At 41.3% G+C, this 17724-nt stretch overlaps 1 protein-coding gene across 5 annotated transcripts in view; it reads right to left on the reverse strand.

Annotated features, from left to right (window-relative positions):
- ralgapa1 (Ral GTPase activating protein catalytic subunit alpha 1) overlaps positions 1-17724 on the reverse strand; it is a 148484-nt gene that overhangs the window by 76729 nt on the left and 54031 nt on the right. For 3 of the 5 annotated variants that reach the window (XM_055640529.1, XM_055640525.1, XM_055640528.1), the window contains exons 15-18: positions 12118-12355; positions 9949-10110; positions 2925-3065; positions 1876-2043 (exon numbers count right to left, since the gene is read on the reverse strand). In XM_055640529.1, coding sequence (XP_055496504.1) covers positions 1876-2043; positions 2925-3065; positions 9949-10110; positions 12118-12355 — 709 coding nt within the window. The remainder of the gene's footprint in view (positions 1-1875; positions 2044-2924; positions 3066-9948; positions 10111-12117; positions 12356-17724) is intronic. The other 2 variants (XM_055640527.1, XM_055640526.1) reach the window with 1 other exon arrangement.

The following is a 17724-nucleotide window of genomic DNA, read 5'->3' on the forward strand; positions in this document are numbered from 1 at the left end:
TCAAAACGTGAAAAGATAAAAAACATTTATTTTAAGTTCATTTCCATGAAAGCCAAAATATGTAATATTTCTCTACAATGTCTCTATCTTAAGACTGTTGAAAGCTTGTGTACCAGTACACAAAGGCTGCCCCCTAGTGCCAAAAACATGAAGTGCATTAAACATTATTGCATTTTACCACAACCAGCTGCAATTAAATTTAATTTCAAAGATTAACAACTGAAAACCTGCACACACAAAATAAATGAAACATTAGTATTAATTTTATGAGGGGTAAAATGCTTGCCAGGATATATCAGCTGATCAAAAGCGCATGCAAAACCAATTAAGAGCCGTGTTCATCCCCAAGCTATTTGATTGCTGAAAGCCTTTCAGTTGCATCAAGCCAAACAGGTGCCTCTTTGTGCTCTGCACACTGTTAGTGCTCACCTGCAACTTTCCTTCCAAAATATCCCAAAACATGACTGTACAGATCCCTCAGTGGAGCCTCTGATGGTACTTTTCTCTGTCTCTGTGGGGAAACATTTGCCTTCGACTTTGAAAAAGCGTGTACAACAGTTCTATAAACACCACCCAAGGAACTTTGCTGCTGCACTGATTCCTGTAAGCTGCAGGACCTGATTGTCTCATGACCAGCCACCTGACTACCACCTGTACTCCCCTTCAGTGCAGGGACACTTGCAGCGGTGATCAATGTTGGCTTCCGGTTCTTGCATTCATTATGTGAAACTCTAGTGTCTAGAAGCTTATAGACACCAGGTTTCACCGAATCAGTTGGTGCCGATGAACCACTGCTGAAACCACTAAGTCTTCGAAGCCTGAACTTCCAGTGAGCTTCCTTACTGTCCAATGGGCTGTGAAATTGCACGGACTCAGTTGATGGGCTAAAACTAACATGCATACTGCCATTCTTTTTCGTATTTGCTATGCTTAAGAACTGTGTTTCTGGTAAGGTTGCAGTGATTTCTTGGTTAGCTGTAGAGGTTTGTGCACTTAAAGCTGCAAGTGAGTCAGTAATTGTGGTACCATGTGGAACTTTATTTGAAAACATGCTATGAGCATCAGTAATCTCATTGGTAACTTCAGCAACATTTGAAGTTTGACAATTGATATCAGCTAGCGGTTTCCTTTTACTATGACCTAATTTATTGAAAGTCTGCATGGATCTATGATGATCGGTTGATAACACCACATTTCCACGTTCTACCTCAGTTGCCTTCTGGCGAATAAAGATTTTTCTCCTCTGTTTGCCTTCTGGATTTTCCGACTCCATCTTTGATGAAATTTCCTGGTCAAAGCTTTCAATTTGTTTGCAATTATGGTGTTCATTATCAGTCTTTGGTACCTTATTTTCTCCAGCAGAAAATGGAGCAATACTCACAAAATCCTCCTCTGAAAGAAAGTTTTCAGCATTTTCAAAGTCTTGCATTTTTACCTGCGTGTCAGTCTCCCCTCCCATCATATCCTGGCCATAAGCATTGTACTTTCTTACCAGCTCCTCACCATTCAAATCCATCTCACCTACTGTTAACTCATTATCTTCATTTAAAGCAGCACTAGTATTGTCCTTCCCTAATTTCCCTTTGATACGCTCAGACTCTTGAATAGTCTCATTAAAATATTTCCGTATGGAGGACATCAAGTCTGGCTCACTGTCATCTATGGTAGGCTGACTGTACTCATAATACGCCGCTACAGTTTCTACATGTACCAGATGACAAAGATGATCATAAATACTATCACCAACTTCGAAAGAGCCTTCTGTACTCTGTGCATCTGTAAAGTGACCATCAACGGATCTAGATAATGAGAATATCTCAGTGGAACTTTGCAAACTTGAAGGAACTGATGAACTTTCAATGACAGGAACTGCACCTTTAGCTCTTTCAGCTATGAATGGTTCCATTATGTCTGATGTGCTGCTGCTTCGTGGCATTGCCTGCTCTTCACGTGCAGTGCTGAATACTTCAGAGGGATTTTCTTCACTCTGAGAATAATGTCTTATTCGAGTAGGGCGTGCCAAAATTTGGACATCATCAAGATCTTGAAAACAAACCAAAATTAACAGTTATAATCTAGAGAGATTGGACTTTCCCCACAAAAAGATTTTAAAGGCTTCCCTTGCACGTGTCCAAGCCAGCTCAGGACAGAACATTTAAAATTAGCAATGGACATGAAGGTGACCATTTAGATCAACACCTGACCACTGCCAGTCATTTATTTGTAAAATATAAAATGCTCTCACAAATATCCAACTGTTAGTGTTTTGAGCTACATTTGCCAAATTATATTGTGGATATCTATTTTATTTAGTCAATTTCCCATCATCAGAGTGATTTGGCTAAATGAAAGAGCATTGTTTAATCATGCAAGCCTTTTCCTTCCCGAACTCATTACTTGCGAGAAACTTATAATGGATCGCGACAGTTAAGAAAACAAGCACAAAAAATAAGTTATTTCACATAATGTGAATTTTACAACTTGCAAAATCTCTAGGACCTGCAATATCCAAATCCCCAAAATTACTTTTGATAAAATTATACATCAACTGCATAATGCTTAGCAAAGTTAATTCATGTTTTAATTATGAAGGAATGTACAATCTCAAACACACGCCTTTTCCAATTTTCAGTTCTAAAGGGTTCTGTCCAAAATGTTTTCTCACAGATGTCAGCTAACCTACAGTATTTACAATGTGTATTTATTCCACATTCATTTGCAATTGTACTTAATTGTTTGTTAATTCCACAGGCATTCATATATATCCTGTAATTTTGCTAAGTTCTAGAACTATTTTGCAACAAACCAAGCTATAAATTGTACTATATTTTGCAAGTCCTATTAATTGTTATGCAGTTAGAATTGCCAAGCAGTAACAAGACAAATGGTAAACAGGCAGAGGAAGTAAGCAGAGCTGGAACTACCTGGAAGATCATCAAAAAAGGGGGTGAGGACTAAGTCAAGCAGGTAAGGATTGGAAGAATGGAGCAGAACAGGTGCACTTTTAGCATTGCGCATAGAGGCCGATGGACAAACACAATCATCAATGGATCGGCTTCCGATGGCTTTAAAAAAAAGTTAAAAATTAAGAGAATAGGACGGAATAAAAGCCAAGAATAGTAGTAGTAATGAAAAAAGGACAAAGACAAAACTAGGACACAAAAAACAGCAAGCATAACAGCAGAAGACAATTCTGTGAGTGTATCATGAACTATGATTTTAGATAGTCTAACATAGCATTTCAAATTAGTAAAAGGATAAATTGTATTTGATCTTTTTCCAATTGTTGTGCAAAAGATGTCAATTACAGATGAGCATAGTATGCTTAAAATGTATGCAACCATTTTGGATGGCAATAAATTTTAGTTACGGTTTAACTAGATTACACAAAAAAAAAAAATCACAAGGATTTTACCTCACGTTGCACAGTATGTAGCTGTTCTACATTCATTTTACACGTGGAAATGAAATAATACAATGAAAACTGTAAAAGCGATAATAGAACAATGACGGTACATTGCATAGAATGAATTTCAGGTTCAGAAAACAAAAAAGCACAATTTTAGAGTTTTAGCTTTAAAGCTTTAAAATGAAACACAAGCTACAAATCTGATTGCAGGGAAGGAGCTTTCAACTAACCCAAGTGGAGATAACCACCACCTACATTTTTAGCCATGGATTTTCCAAGATATTAGATAAATGGCACACTATTTAATTTATATTACGTACTCTTTACAAGAAATAAGAAACCATTATCTGAAACTTAAACCACATAAGTAACATCTCATACTCGAGGTCCATCATGGTGCTAGTCCAACAAGCAAAGTATTCAAGAGCAAATTCGATAGAAATGCCTTAATCTTGTTTGTCATGAGGAGTGGAGCTTGGTAACTATGAGGAGCAGCCAGCAAGTTACTAGGTTATAGATTTACACCAGAATTCCAAACATAACAGTGTATTCATGGATGAAATGTGGGCAATTCTGCACAAATGAATTGGCATTCTTCATAAATACAAGTTACAAGCCAAATCTTTTCTCTCTTCAGCAAAGTAAAATATTGAAAACTTAAATGAACAAAGGCCAAACAAAACAATGCATGGGGGTTAATTTCGCCAGGGATGGAATTGTGATGCACGGAAGTAATGGGATCATATCATCATCAAATAGAGTCCCTTGACATTAACAATGACTTGCTTCCAACTCCAGCTCTGTAGATTACAAGATGCATAAGAAGTGGTGCTCAACTGGACAAATGGATAGTTTGGAAAATGGAGCAATCCTTCCACCAATAACTCTGGGGTTCTGTGTACTCAACAAATGAACTTCTTTCCAAATGCTTCTTTTGCATTTCAAGCAGTCATAGGTCAGGACTGCCAGGAGTTACTAAGGACATTATTCTTTGTCAACACTTTGAAAGCATTCCTACCAGTAAACAAATAATTTTTGCAAAGACCTGGGCAGCATGGTAGCGCAGCAGCAGAGTGCTTTATAGCTACTGCTACATTACAGCGTCAGAGTCAGATTTGATCCTGACCACTCAAATCCGTGTGACCGCGTGGGTTTTCACCGGGTGGTCCAGTTTCCTCCCACAATCTAAAGATGTACAGGTTTGTCGGTTAATTGGGTTCGGTAAAGATTGTAAATTGCCCTTGTATGTAGGATAGCATTAGTGTACGGGGATCGCTGGTCGGTGCGGACTCAGTGGGTCAAAGGGCCGGTTTCCATGCTGTATCTCTAAACTAAACTAAGCAAAAGCTAAACAAGGATGGAAATATTTCTCGGGTGCATTGAGGTGCTTGCTTGTAATACAAGGTTATCTGGGGCAAATGCTCTATTACACATTGCTCTAGTCTCTAAGAGATTAAATGAACAGAGCTACTGGAGAAGATGCCAAAAATATCGGTTTTATAAAATGGTACCAGAATAGAGATATTATATCAACATTGAAACAGATTAACTATTTCATCCAAAAATATGAAGACAAAGTTGAATTGATAAGAGGTTGATTTTGGTAATTAAACATATTTTCCATTGATGCAAAGAATTATCGATGATCAGTGCAAGAGGGACACGACTGGCAGCTCAATGTTCTGGGGTTTCAATGTTTTAGACGTGATCGAGAGGGAGGCAAAAGAGGTGGAGGCGTTGCACTACTAATCTTGGAGACTGTCACTGTGGCATTCAGAGTGGATACACTGGAGAGTTTGTCTGCTGAAATGATATGGGTGGAGCTTAGAAATAAGAAAGGTGCATGCACTGTAATGGGATTGTACTACAGAGCCCCCAATTACAAACGGGAGATAGAACAGACATGTGGATAGATTATTAAAAGATGCCAAAGCCAGAGTTGACTTAGGAGTGACTTTAATTTCACCAATACTGACTGGAACGTGTTTAATGCCCAAGGCTTAAACAGGAAGAATTTCAGAGATGTATCGAAGAGGGTTTCTTGAAACAGTATATGGATAGTCCAACCCAAGAAGGAAACAAACTGGACCTTGTGTTGAGAAATGAGGCTGACCAGATGAATGGTGTTTCAGAGAAAGAGCATTTTGGGGATGGCGATCACAGCTCCATAAGTATTAAGAAGAGTCTTGACCCAAAATGTCATCCATTCCTTCTCTCCAGAGATGCTGCCTGTCCCGCTGAGTTACTTCAGCTTTTTGTATCTCTCTCCATAAGTGCAAAGATTGTTTTGAAAAGGGAGAAAGCTGGATATTGCAGGGAAGTGTTGTGAGCAATTTTGGGCACCATAGTTGAGGAAGGATGTGCTGGCTCTGGAAAGGATCCAGAGGTTTACAAGAATGATCCCAGGAATGAATAGGTGAACATATGATTAGCATTAGACGGTACTGGGCCTACACTCGCTAAAGTTTAGAAGAATGACGGGGGACCTCAGTGAAACGTACAGAAAAGTGAAAGGCTTGGATAGAGTGGATGTGGAGAGGATGTTTCCACTACTGGGAGAGTCTAAGACTAGACGTGATAGCCTCATAATTAAAGGGCATTCTTTTAGGAAGGAGATAAAGTGGAATTTCTTTAGTCAGAGGGTGGTGAATCTGTGGAATTCTTTCCCACAGAAGGCGATGGAGGCAGAGATATAGATTCTTGATTAGTACAGGTGTCAGAGATTATGGGGAGAAGGCAGGAGAATGAGGTTAGGAGGGAGAGATAGATCAGCCATGATTGAATGGTGGTGTAGACTTGATGGGCCGAATTGTCTAATCTGCTTCTATCATTTATGATCTTATGAAGTACCAAATTGAAGTAAGGCAAACTACCATTTTATTAGGCAGGAGCTCGGGAGGGTACACTGGGAGTAGTTGTTATTGGGTAGGTCTACAACTGATATGTGCATCATTTAATGAACAGTTGAACAAAGTTCAGAACCAGCATGTTCCAAAGAGGAGGAGGGATAAGGAGGGTAAAGTAAGGGAACCTTGGATGACCAAACAGGGTGCAAATATGTTTCAAAGAGAAAGGCATTCAAGATTTACGAGGATGGAATCAGACTGGACCTTTGCGGAATATAGAGAAAGGAACTCAATCGGGTGATTGAAGGGCACGATATGGCTTTGGTGAGACTGATTAAAGAAAACGGATGTGTCGGTATTGCAGTTGAGCAAAGGGGACTACAGAGGCATGAGGGAGGAGCTGGCCAAAGTTGACTGGAAAGGGACCCTAGCAGAGATGATGGTAGAACAGCATAGGGAGGAATTTCTGGGAATTTCGGAAGATGCAGGATCCTTTCATTCCAAAGAGGAAGAAAGGTTCTCAGGGGAGTAAAGGGTGACCTTGGCTGACAAGAAAAGTCAAGGACAGGATAATACTAAAAGAGAAGGCATATAACATTGCAAAGATTAGTGGAAAGCCAGAGGATTCGGAAACTTTTAAAGAACAACAGAAGTTTACTAAAAAGACAATACGGGGAGAAAAGATTAAATAAGAAGTAAGCTAGTTAATAATATAAAAGAGGATTGAGTATAGGAGCAGAGAGGTTCTACTGCAGTTGTACAGGGTCTTGGTGAGACCACACCTGGAGTATTGCGTACAGTTTTGGTCTCCAAATCTGAGGAAGGACATTATTGCCATAGAGGGAGTGCAGAGACGGTTCACCAGACTGATTCCTGGGATGTCAGGACTGTCTTATGAAGAAAGACTGGATAGACTTGGTTTATACTCTCTAGAATTTAGAAGATTGAGAGGGGATCTTATAGAAACTTACAAAATTCTTAAGGGGTTGGACAGGCTAGATGCAGGAAGATTGTTCCCGATGTTAGGGAAGTCCAGGACAAGGGGTCACAGCTTAAGATAAAGGGGAAATCCTTTAAAACCGAGATGAGAAGAACTTTTTTCACGCAGAGAGTGGTGAATCTCTGGAACTCTCTGCCACAGAGGGTAGTTGAGGCCACTTCATTGACTATATTTAAGAGGGAGTTAGATGTGGCCCTTGTGGCTAAGGGGATCAGGGGGTATGGAGAGAAGGCAGGTACGGGATACTGAGTTGGATGATCAGCCATGATCATATTGAATGGCGGTGCAGGCTCGAAGGGCCGAATGGCCTACTCCTGCACCTAATTTCTATGTTTCTATGTTTCTAGGATAGCAAGAGTTATATATTCAGTTATATAGAGTAAGAATGAGGCAAGAGTGGACATTGGACCAGTGGAAAATAATGCAGAAGTGGTAATGGGGAATAAAGAAATGGCAGAGGAGTTGAATAACGTTTTTGCATCAGTCTTCACAGTGGAAGATACCAGCAACGTGCCTGAAGGTGGGTAAGATGGTCAGAAGCTTGTTACTAGGATGGAAAAAAATCAAATATTCAAGGGTATCGCTTTAAGGTGAGAGTGGAAAAGTTTAAAGGAGATTTGCAAGTCAATCTTTTGTTTAAGCAGTGGGTGGCGAGTGCCTGGAACACGTTGCCAGGGGTTGTTGGTCGAGTCATATACGATAGTGACATTTAAGAAACTTTTGGATAGGCATATGTACAGTGCATTCAGAGGGTATTCAGACCCCTTCACTTTTTCCACATTTTAAGTTACAGCCTTATTTTAAAATGGATCTCAGCAGACAAGGATCTCTCTGTACTTTGCTCCGTTCATCTTTCCCTCGATCCTGTCTAGCCTCCCAGTTGCTGCCGCTGAAAAACGTCCTCACAACATGATGCTGCCACCACCATGCTTCACCGTAGTATGGTATTGGCCAGGTGCCTGGTTTCCTCCAGACATGACACTTGGCATTCAGGCGAAAAAGAATCTTGGTTTCATCAGACTAGAGAATCTTCTTCAGGTGCCTTTTGGCAATCTCCAAGCAGGCTGTCGTATGCTTTTTACTGAGGAGTGGCTTCCGTCTGGCGACTCTACCATAAAGGCTTGATTGGTGGAGTGTTGCAGACATAGTTGGCCTTCTGGAAGTTTCTCCCATCTCCACAGAGGAACTCTGGAGCTCTGTCAGAGTGACCATCAGGGTTCTTAGTCACCTCCCTGACCAAGGCCATTCTTCCCCGAATGCTCAGATTGGCCGGGCGGCCAGCTCTATGAAGAGTCCTGGTGGTTTCAAAGTTCTTCCATTTAAGAATGGCGGTGGCCACTGTACTCTTCAGGACCTGCAAAGCTGCAGAAATTGTTTTATACCCTTCCCCAGATCTGTGTATCGACACAATCCCGTCGTCTTCATGGCTTGGTTTTTGCTCTGACATGCACTGTCAACTGCGGGACCTTATATAGAAAGGTGTGTGACTTTCCAAATCATGTCCAATCAATTTATTTACCACTGATGCTCCAATCAAGTTGTAGAAATAATAATCAATGGAAACAGGATGCAACAAAGCTCAATTTTCAGTATCGTTGCAAAGGGTCTGAATACTTATGTAAATCTGATATTTCAGTTATTTCTTTTTAATTACTTTGCAAAAATTTCTAAACACATGTTTTCGCTTTTATATTATGAGGTATTGTGTGTAGATTGATGATAAGTTAAAATTAAGTTAATCCATTTTAGAATAAGGCTGTAACGTAACAAAATGTGGAAAAAGTGAAGGGATCTGAATACTTTCTGAATGCACTGTATATGCAGAGACTGGAGGGATATGGGTTATGGGTTATGTGCAGGTAGATAAGAGGTCTTGCAGACATTGTGGGGCAATGGACCTCATCTTGTACTGTTCTGTTCTGTGTTTCAAAAGGAGAAAATGAGAGCAGAGGAATTCAAGTTGGAATGGCTAAGCATAGTGAAAGAGGAATCCTTTGATTTTTAACTCTTGTCTCCAAAAAAGATGAGGCTGTGACTGAGCAAATAATTTGAACAGTATTACAACTGTAGCTAATAGAGAACAGATCAGATCAACCGCATATAAGAAAGTGCCATTGCCTGTAATTGCGGGTTAGAGCTTTCACTAGCAGCAGCCACAGAAGTGGTACTGGAAAGCAAAAGGGAATTAGGAAGAAGTGAAGAAATGGGCGAGAGATGACCGGAATTATAATTGAGAAAATGGGAATAGAAAGGCTGCATTATATGGCAAATCTGCAAATGTTAACAAAAAACCCCAATATTTTGTGAAATAAACGGAACAGATTAAATTTCTCTTGCTAAATTACCCACCCCTATCTCGAATTAAAACATTAAAGGAGTTAACAGGGAATAAACCTTCAGCTCTAAGAAATACATTTCAGAAATTAAACCTTAGCATAACAAGTTAAATGTCCCAATTTAAAATTTGTTATTATAAAAATATATGAAATAATTGACACATTAGAGTAAACTATCATACCATTTTAGTCTGTCCTATGCATTTGTTGTATACAACAATCAACAATATACAAACAAGAAATAATAAAGAGTAATAAATAATGAAGAAGAATTCCATTAGCAGACTAAGCATCAATGAAAATGTGTTTTTATGAATTAAGATAAGACTTGTTGATAGGTATTTCCTTCTAACTTACCAATAGATTTTTGTCGTACTATGCTTCTTGCCTTTTCTGTTCCTGGGGATCCAGCAGTGGTCGCACTTCGTTGCCTCATTTGACCTTGTCCAGGTTGATCACGGCTCCAACCTCTTGAAAATGATTTATCAACAGCAGTCCTCTGACATCCATGATTACCACCTTAATTAGAACAAGCAGCCCAGATTGTAACCTTTTTTTAATTAAATAATTCATTAATTAATGATTAATAAAGAGAAATTAGCTCATACACAAATGGACAAAATATAGATTTAAATTATAACCAGCCTCATCATCTCTATCCCACTATCAATGCTATATTTGGTAAATATTAACAAATAAAACAGGTTGCTCATCTTCACATCAATATTTTATTAACAGAATCATAGGCATTTTACATTTAAATTTTATTATTTTAAAGGTTATTATAATTGTAAAATCGGGCCTGTTATTTCACGTTCACCATTACGCCACAAACTTAAGTTGTTTTGGGATTTCTACATACATACAAAGTAAAGAAATGGAAAGTGCATCAGAGATTGTTCTCCACTGAAGACTTTGATCTTTAGTAGCCTTCTCAACTGGGATCAAAGGAAATTATCCCAAAACAATGAGAACTTTACATTTAGCAATTAGTCTCACCAAAATATTCCAAAATTGAAATGTTTGGTTCAGGAGGTATTAATGTATTCGAATGGCATTCCAAACCAGAGTAAAAAATAAATGGATTTTTAAATAACCAATATTTTAATTGTACTCAAGATATTTCAGTTTTAACTTATGTGCTCAATTTTAATATTGCTAGAACCCTGCTCTAACCCCTGCTCTAACCCCACACCTTTATTGGTTAGGGAATGCCAGGATTTAGTCTCAGGTTACATTTCCCATTAGAATGGGGCATCACATGGCAGGAACTTGTAGGAGATGGTTTTATTATGTTCCTGTTACCTTAATCTTTTTAGGTAATAGTGATTACTTGTTTTGGATATGCTATCAAATCAGCTTAGGCTGTGCTATCGTGCATTTTAATGATGCTAATCTCTGCAACCACACCACTGTTGATAGTTGAAAAGCTTTTAGTTCAGAAAGCAAGTCATTTGATGTAAGATAACACAGCCTGCAATCTGCTTTTGTAGCCATTATATTTGGCTGAGTGATTATTTCTGTTCAATGGAGATTTTTCCCCACAGATGCTGATGGTGGGAAAGTTACTGAATATCCAATGCCAATGTGTACGAAAGAACCGCAGATGCTGGTTTAAATCGAAGGTAGATACAATATCCAATGCCAATGTCCTGCCTCACTCTGGTTGGCAATGATCATTGCCAGCATTTATGTGTGCACGTGCACTAACAGGGATTAAAAACCTGTCCCAACTTTTATTTCCTAAAGGATCGTGTAACACAAATTTCTGATTGATGTGTTCCCCAAAATGATAGTATGTTATTGAATCAGCAAAATCACAAGATGGCAAATGCAAGAAAAAAAGACAAAATGTCAATGTCACATTTTATTACTAAAGGTAAAAACGTTTAGCAAAAGCAGTTGTGCATGTTTTCAACAGGTTTATTCCACTTTACATGTAGGACACATAGTGATGACATCTTTAAGTCTGTCAGGTTATCTATCTCCAGCCTAGGTTGTCAGAGGGAGTCCAGTCAATGAACAATAGTTTCTCCTGCTTAAACTAATGAACGGTACTTTAGAGACACTTTCAAATGAAAATGTGATTGCAAGAAACCAAGCAAAATGGTTACACATTGGCTGTGAGATGTTTCCCATTGCTATCTTTTATGATCAATTACTGCCAATGAAGTGTGGTTGGCCCAAATTATTACTATAATGCTCATGTGTATCCTTTATAAAATTGGAGAATAGAGGAAAGTATTTTAAAGGAAGAACTTTCAATGTCCAAGCACAAGAACCAAAAGACATGATGAATCCTGATGCCAGGAGATGTAATTAACAACCAAATGTCTTTAAAGACAAATAGTTAATGGACAGACAGCAACAAGAACATTTCTGCAGTGTTTTTTTCATAATCATGCAAATTTTCAAACTTAGAAAGACACTGTTTTATTTCATGAACAACCCCAGGAGATTTAAGGATTTAACTAATGTTGGCATTTCTTAAAACACATTCAAACAATACTTGATTGTCAACTATACCTTTTCCCTTGTGTTTTTTCTGTTTTTGTTCACTCAGTTTATCTAATGGAAGATCATGCAAGTCTAGGTTGTACAAGTTCCGGGCTAACACTTTGGTCAAGGTTTCCATTGTCATTGCCCATTCAGTGATTAGTTCCTCCCAGCAAGTGAGTGATGACAAAACAATCAATAATTCATCCCATAGCTCCCGGGAAACGTACACATCCAAGTTTGCTTTGATCCAGGCTACTATAAGAGTCTAGACAAAAAAGACAAATGATATTAAATTAGCAAATAACTGCAGATCCATCCACATTTTGTGTAACGCAGGTAAGTATAGATGTACATTAAATTTTTTATCTTTGAGTATTATTTGGAGTGCTCATATTACTTTGGTTTAATTCCAGAAAATAACAGGTTAACAAGTGGAGATCTTTTAAAGAAAAGCATGCAGCCATATAAATATTAAAAGTCTGATCTTGGATATGGATGTGTTTGTTCGTGTGTGTGTTTGTCTGTTTGTGTATAATCACATCTTCACGCAAAAACGACGTGCTAATGGTAAAATGTTAATATATTCCGGTTGAGATTTTTCCCCTGGATTCCGAAATCGCCTTATCTGAAAATGTCATCCTTTATTTCTCAAGTTATTAATGAAAATGTTCAAAAATACGATAAAACTTTGAAATCAAAACAACTGTCTTTCGCTGATGACGTCACAATTGGTCTGCTCCGTGCGCCATCTTTGTTGCGCTGCGAGTGATGTCATCCCCCCCGATCCTCCTGTACCCGAGTTCCCGAAGATGAAGTCGGGCCATCCAATGAAGACCAAAGATCATTACTGAAGACTGCGGCGGCGCAACTCGCGGTCCTTTGGTCGACACTCGCTCACTTGTGCCCCGGCTCGTGTCTGGTCCTAGGCTCCCTCTCTGCAACCCCTCTCTCTTGAGTGGTGAGTATTGGGATCTATGGGTGAGTGCTTGAGTGGTGCCCTCTCCCGCTCTGCCCTCTCTGTGCCTCTGCCATCTCTCTCTCTCTACCCCCTCCCTCTCTAGCCGCACCTGCGAGTTGGGTGCTATGCGTGAGTGGATAGGGCGGGGGATGGGGTAAAAGCAAATTAATAATATTAATATAATATCAAGGGGGGTGGTTAGTGTCTGTGGGTGGGGTAGTTAGTGTGTGTGGGAGGGGTGGTTAGTGTGTGTGTGGGAGGGATGGTTAGTGTGCGTGTGTGTGGGAGGGGTGGTTAGTGTGTGTGTGACACAGCAGGCCGTCCCCCCCTCTCTCCTCCCCCTCACTCTCTCCCGTCCCCCCCTCCCTCTCCTCTCCCTCCTCTCTTCCCCCCCCCCCCCTCTACCCCACCCCACTCTCCCCCCCACCCCACCCCCCCTCTCTCCCCCCCACCCCCCCCCCCCCTCTCTTCTCGGCTCTCTCCCCCTCTCTCTGTGTCTTTGCCCCTCTCTCTTTCTGCCCTCTCTCTGTACCCCCCTCCCTCTCTAGACGCGCCTGCGAGTTGGGGGCTATGCGTGATTGGATAGGGCGAGGATGGGGTAAAAGGAGCGAATGAATAATATTAATATATAATATCAAGGGGGGTGTTTAGTGTGTGTGGGGGGGGGTGGTTAGTGTGTGTGTGACGCCGCAGCCCCCCCCCGTTGAGGGGACGGGACCCAATGTGTCCCACTTGGTCTAATGACATAAAACAGACTATTTGATAGTGTTCTGCCATTCAATAAGATAATGGATGAACTACCATTTTCCTGCCCTAAAATTTCTTGATTTCTTTAATGTCTGGAAATCTATCAAAGATTGAGCCTTCCAAACCCCGTGGAGTAGAGAAATCCAAGGATTCACTACCCTCTGAATGAAGAAAAATCTCATAATTTCAGCTCGAAGTTGCTCATCCCTCATTTTATGAACCGTGATCTTTTAAGACTCTTCCTCTCCTGTAATCTCCTAGTTCTTCCAAAGCTTCTTTCGAACAACCATTGAACACAACAAGCTCCATCTCTGAACTACAAACTACCTTAATTGCAATAGGTCCTTGGGAGGCATAGTTTGAGTCTTTGCACCATAGGTCCACTACCAATTTTCCAGCAACTGGTGGTCCTGCAGCTCTGTTAATCCAGTCAAAATTACGAAAGCGCACTTAAAATCCCCCCCCCGGATGTTTGTTCCCCCACTCCCCTGAAAATGTGGTGGCAGGTCCAGGTGAAGCAGCTGATCTCGACCTGCGGCCGATCGAATATCAACGCTGGGGTTCTGGAACTCCGGCCCGAGGTGGCAGATTTGTTCCCATAGCCAACTTCCGCTGCCGATCGCATGTCAAATTGATCCCTGCAGACTGGGGTCTGAAACTCTAGAGTGGCCAGAGCTGGCTGATCCATCCCCATACCCGACTTCTGAGGCCGAATTTGCAGGTTGATATCTCAGCTCCGTGGTGGCCTACGTGGACCGTTCCAGTACCATTCGACACCTTTCGGAGACCGACCTCTGTTGTTCCACCAAAATGAATAATCCAACAAGGCTCTGGAACCAAGTGTGCTGGAAAATCAGTGGTGGACCTGTATATTGTTTGTTTTTATATATTTAACTTATTTTTGTTATTTAATATGGTGTCTACTGGGTACTACGTTTACATATCTGCTATGGTATCTACATTTCGTTTGAACCTCATGTGAGGTTCAAATGACAAATAAAGGTATTGTATTGTATTGTATTGTATTGTATTGGTGCTGCAAATAAGAATTTATTTGTTCCATTTCGGGACATAGAACAATAAAACAATCTTGATCTACCTTGCTGGGTTCTCTTGACCATTTTAGGGCTAATCCACTTAATCTCTCCTGATAAAAGAGTTTCTGGGATAGTGGAACTTTCAGGTAAATGTTTCTGCACACCAGAGAGAGCAAGTACATTCAATAAGGAGATCAAAATAATGCACACTATCGATGTGATCTCACCAAGGCACGATGCACTGTAGCTAGGCATCTCCATCCTTGTATTGAATTCCCCTAGCCATTAAGGCCAATAATCCTGACTATGGGTGCTGTCTGTGCAGGGTTTGTATGTTCTGTGTGACCACGTAGGTTTTTTCCGGGTGCTCCGGTTTCCTTCCACATTCCAAAACATGCAGGTTTGTAGGTTAATTGGCTTCTTTAAATTGCTGCTATTGTGCAGGACACGAAAGTGGGATAACAGAGCTAGTATGTGATTATTGGTCGGATGGGCTCGGTGGGCCGAAGTGCTTGTTTCCATGCTGCATCTCTAAAATAAATTCCTAATCTTTCTTCTTGTCAATCCATGCTCTCATCCCCAATTCCACCTTGTCTCACTTTGTTCATAAAACTCCAATGCACGACCTGAGCAAAAACCTTCTGACCATCCAAATATATCGCCAGGGACCGCCATGATGTGAACATCACAAGGGCCACGATCGATGCAGATGACTGCTGGACAGATCATCGCCTCATCCGCTCCATGATGTCCATCAAAATCAAGAGGAAGAGGAGGATTCAAACGAAGAGGATCCGGCCAAGGCTGAACCTTGAAAGCCTGGAGGAAACTGCCACCCAGCAGCGACTTCAGGCTTCTCTTGGGGAAGCCTCCAACAGGAATCTCCTGATGACATTGAAGGGCACTGGAGCCAAATCCACCATCCTGGATATCTGTAAAAACATCCACCATCCTTGATACCTGTAAAAACATCCTTGTGTGCAAGTCCAGAAAACACCAGGACTAGTTTGACGAGAATGACACAGAGATAGAACAGCTCATCTCCAAGAATGCATACAGATGCATGGCAGATGAAGTTTAATGCGGGTAAATGTGAGGTTATCCACTTTGGTAGCAAAAACAGGAAGGCAGATTATTATCTAAATGGCATCAAGTTGGGAAAAGGGGAAGTACAACGGGATCTGGGGGCCTTGTACATCAGTCTATGAAAGTAAGCATGCAGGTACAGCAGGCAGTGAAGAAAGCGAATGGCATGTTGGCCTTTATAACAAGAGGAATCGAATATAGGAACAAAGAGGTTCTTCTGCAGTTGTATAGAGCCCTAGTGAGACCACACCTGGAGTATTGTGTGCTGTTTTTGTTCCCCTAATTTGAGGAAGGACATTCTTGTTATTGAGAGTGCAGCGTAGGTTTACATGGTTAATTCCCGGGATGGCGGGTCTGTCATATGCTGAGAGTATGGAGCAGCTGGGCTTGTACACGCTGGAGTTTAGAAGGATGAGAGGGGATCTCAATGAAACATATAAGATTGTTAAGGGCTTGGCCACTCTTGAGGCAGGAAACATGTTCCCGATGTTGGGGAGTCCAGAACCAGGGGCCACAGTTTAAGAATAAGGAGTAAGCCATTTAGAACGGAGACGAGGAAACACTTTTTCTCACAGAGAGTGGCGAGTCTGTGAAATTCTCTGCCTCAGAGGGCAGTGGAGGCAGGTTCTCTGGATGCTTTTAAGAGAGAGCTAGATAGGGCTCTTAAAAATAGCGGAGTCAGGGGATTTGGGGAGAAGGCAGGAACGGGGTACTGATTGGGGATGATCAGCCATGATCACATTGAATGGCGGTGCTGGCTCGAAGGGCCGAATGGTCTACTCCTGCACCTATTGTCTATAAAAGGAAAGCCTTTCGTGCCTGGCAAAATGATGCAACCTGCATGGCCAAAAGAGCAGCTCACTCCAGAGCCAAGGCGGACGTCCAGAGCTGGGTCAGGGAGCTTAAGAACTCTTGTTGGACAGATAAGGCTCCTGAAATCCAGAGAATGGCAGACTCAGGTGACACCAGAGGCTTCTGTCTATGGTCCATTGAGTCCATTAACGCCCGATGGAAAGAGCACTTCCTGGAACTCAACAGTGACAGCACAACTGAACCAGACATTATCCACTGCATCCCTTAGAGTCCCATCAGAGAAGACATGGAAGAACCTCCCACTATGACAGAGGTTCAAGATGCCATCACGAGTCTTAAGAACAACAAGGCCACCGGTCCAGAAGGTACAGGATACCGAGTTGGATGATCAGCCATGACCATATTGAATGGCGGTGCAGCCTCGAAGGGCCGAATGGCCTACTCCTGCACCTATTTTCTATGTTTCTATGTAACCCAGCTGAGATCTTAAAGGAAGTTGGACTGGAGCTCCTGTATCACATCCACGCCCTACTCCTCAAGGTCTGAGAAAAAGAAGAACTTCCCTCAGAACTCAGGGATGCTCTAATAGTGACCATTTTTAAGAATGGGGACAAGGCTGAATGTGGAAACTACAGGGTCATCTCACTCCTGTCAACAACAGGCAAAGTCCTTGTTCATGTCCTCGCAAACCGACTTCTACCACTGTCTGCGGAGGTACTCCCAGAATCACAGTGTGGCTTCTGCCCATCCAGTGGTACAGCAGACATGATATTCACAGCACGCCAACTCCAGGAAAAATGCCGTGAACAAAGGCAGCCTTTGTACATGGTCTTCATGGACCTGACAAAGGCTTTTGGAAGACTGTCAGGCACTTTGGAGCATACTATCAAGGTACGGTTGTCACGACAAGTACATCAGAATATTGAGGCTTCCAAATGATGGCAGTGCTCAGCATCTGTGGCTTTGAGTCCGAGCCATTCACTGTGTAAACGG

The sequence above is a fragment of the Leucoraja erinacea genome, chromosome 9, assembly GCF_028641065.1.
Source record: "Leucoraja erinacea ecotype New England chromosome 9, Leri_hhj_1, whole genome shotgun sequence".
Lineage (NCBI taxonomy): Eukaryota > Metazoa > Chordata > Chondrichthyes > Rajiformes > Rajidae > Leucoraja > Leucoraja erinaceus.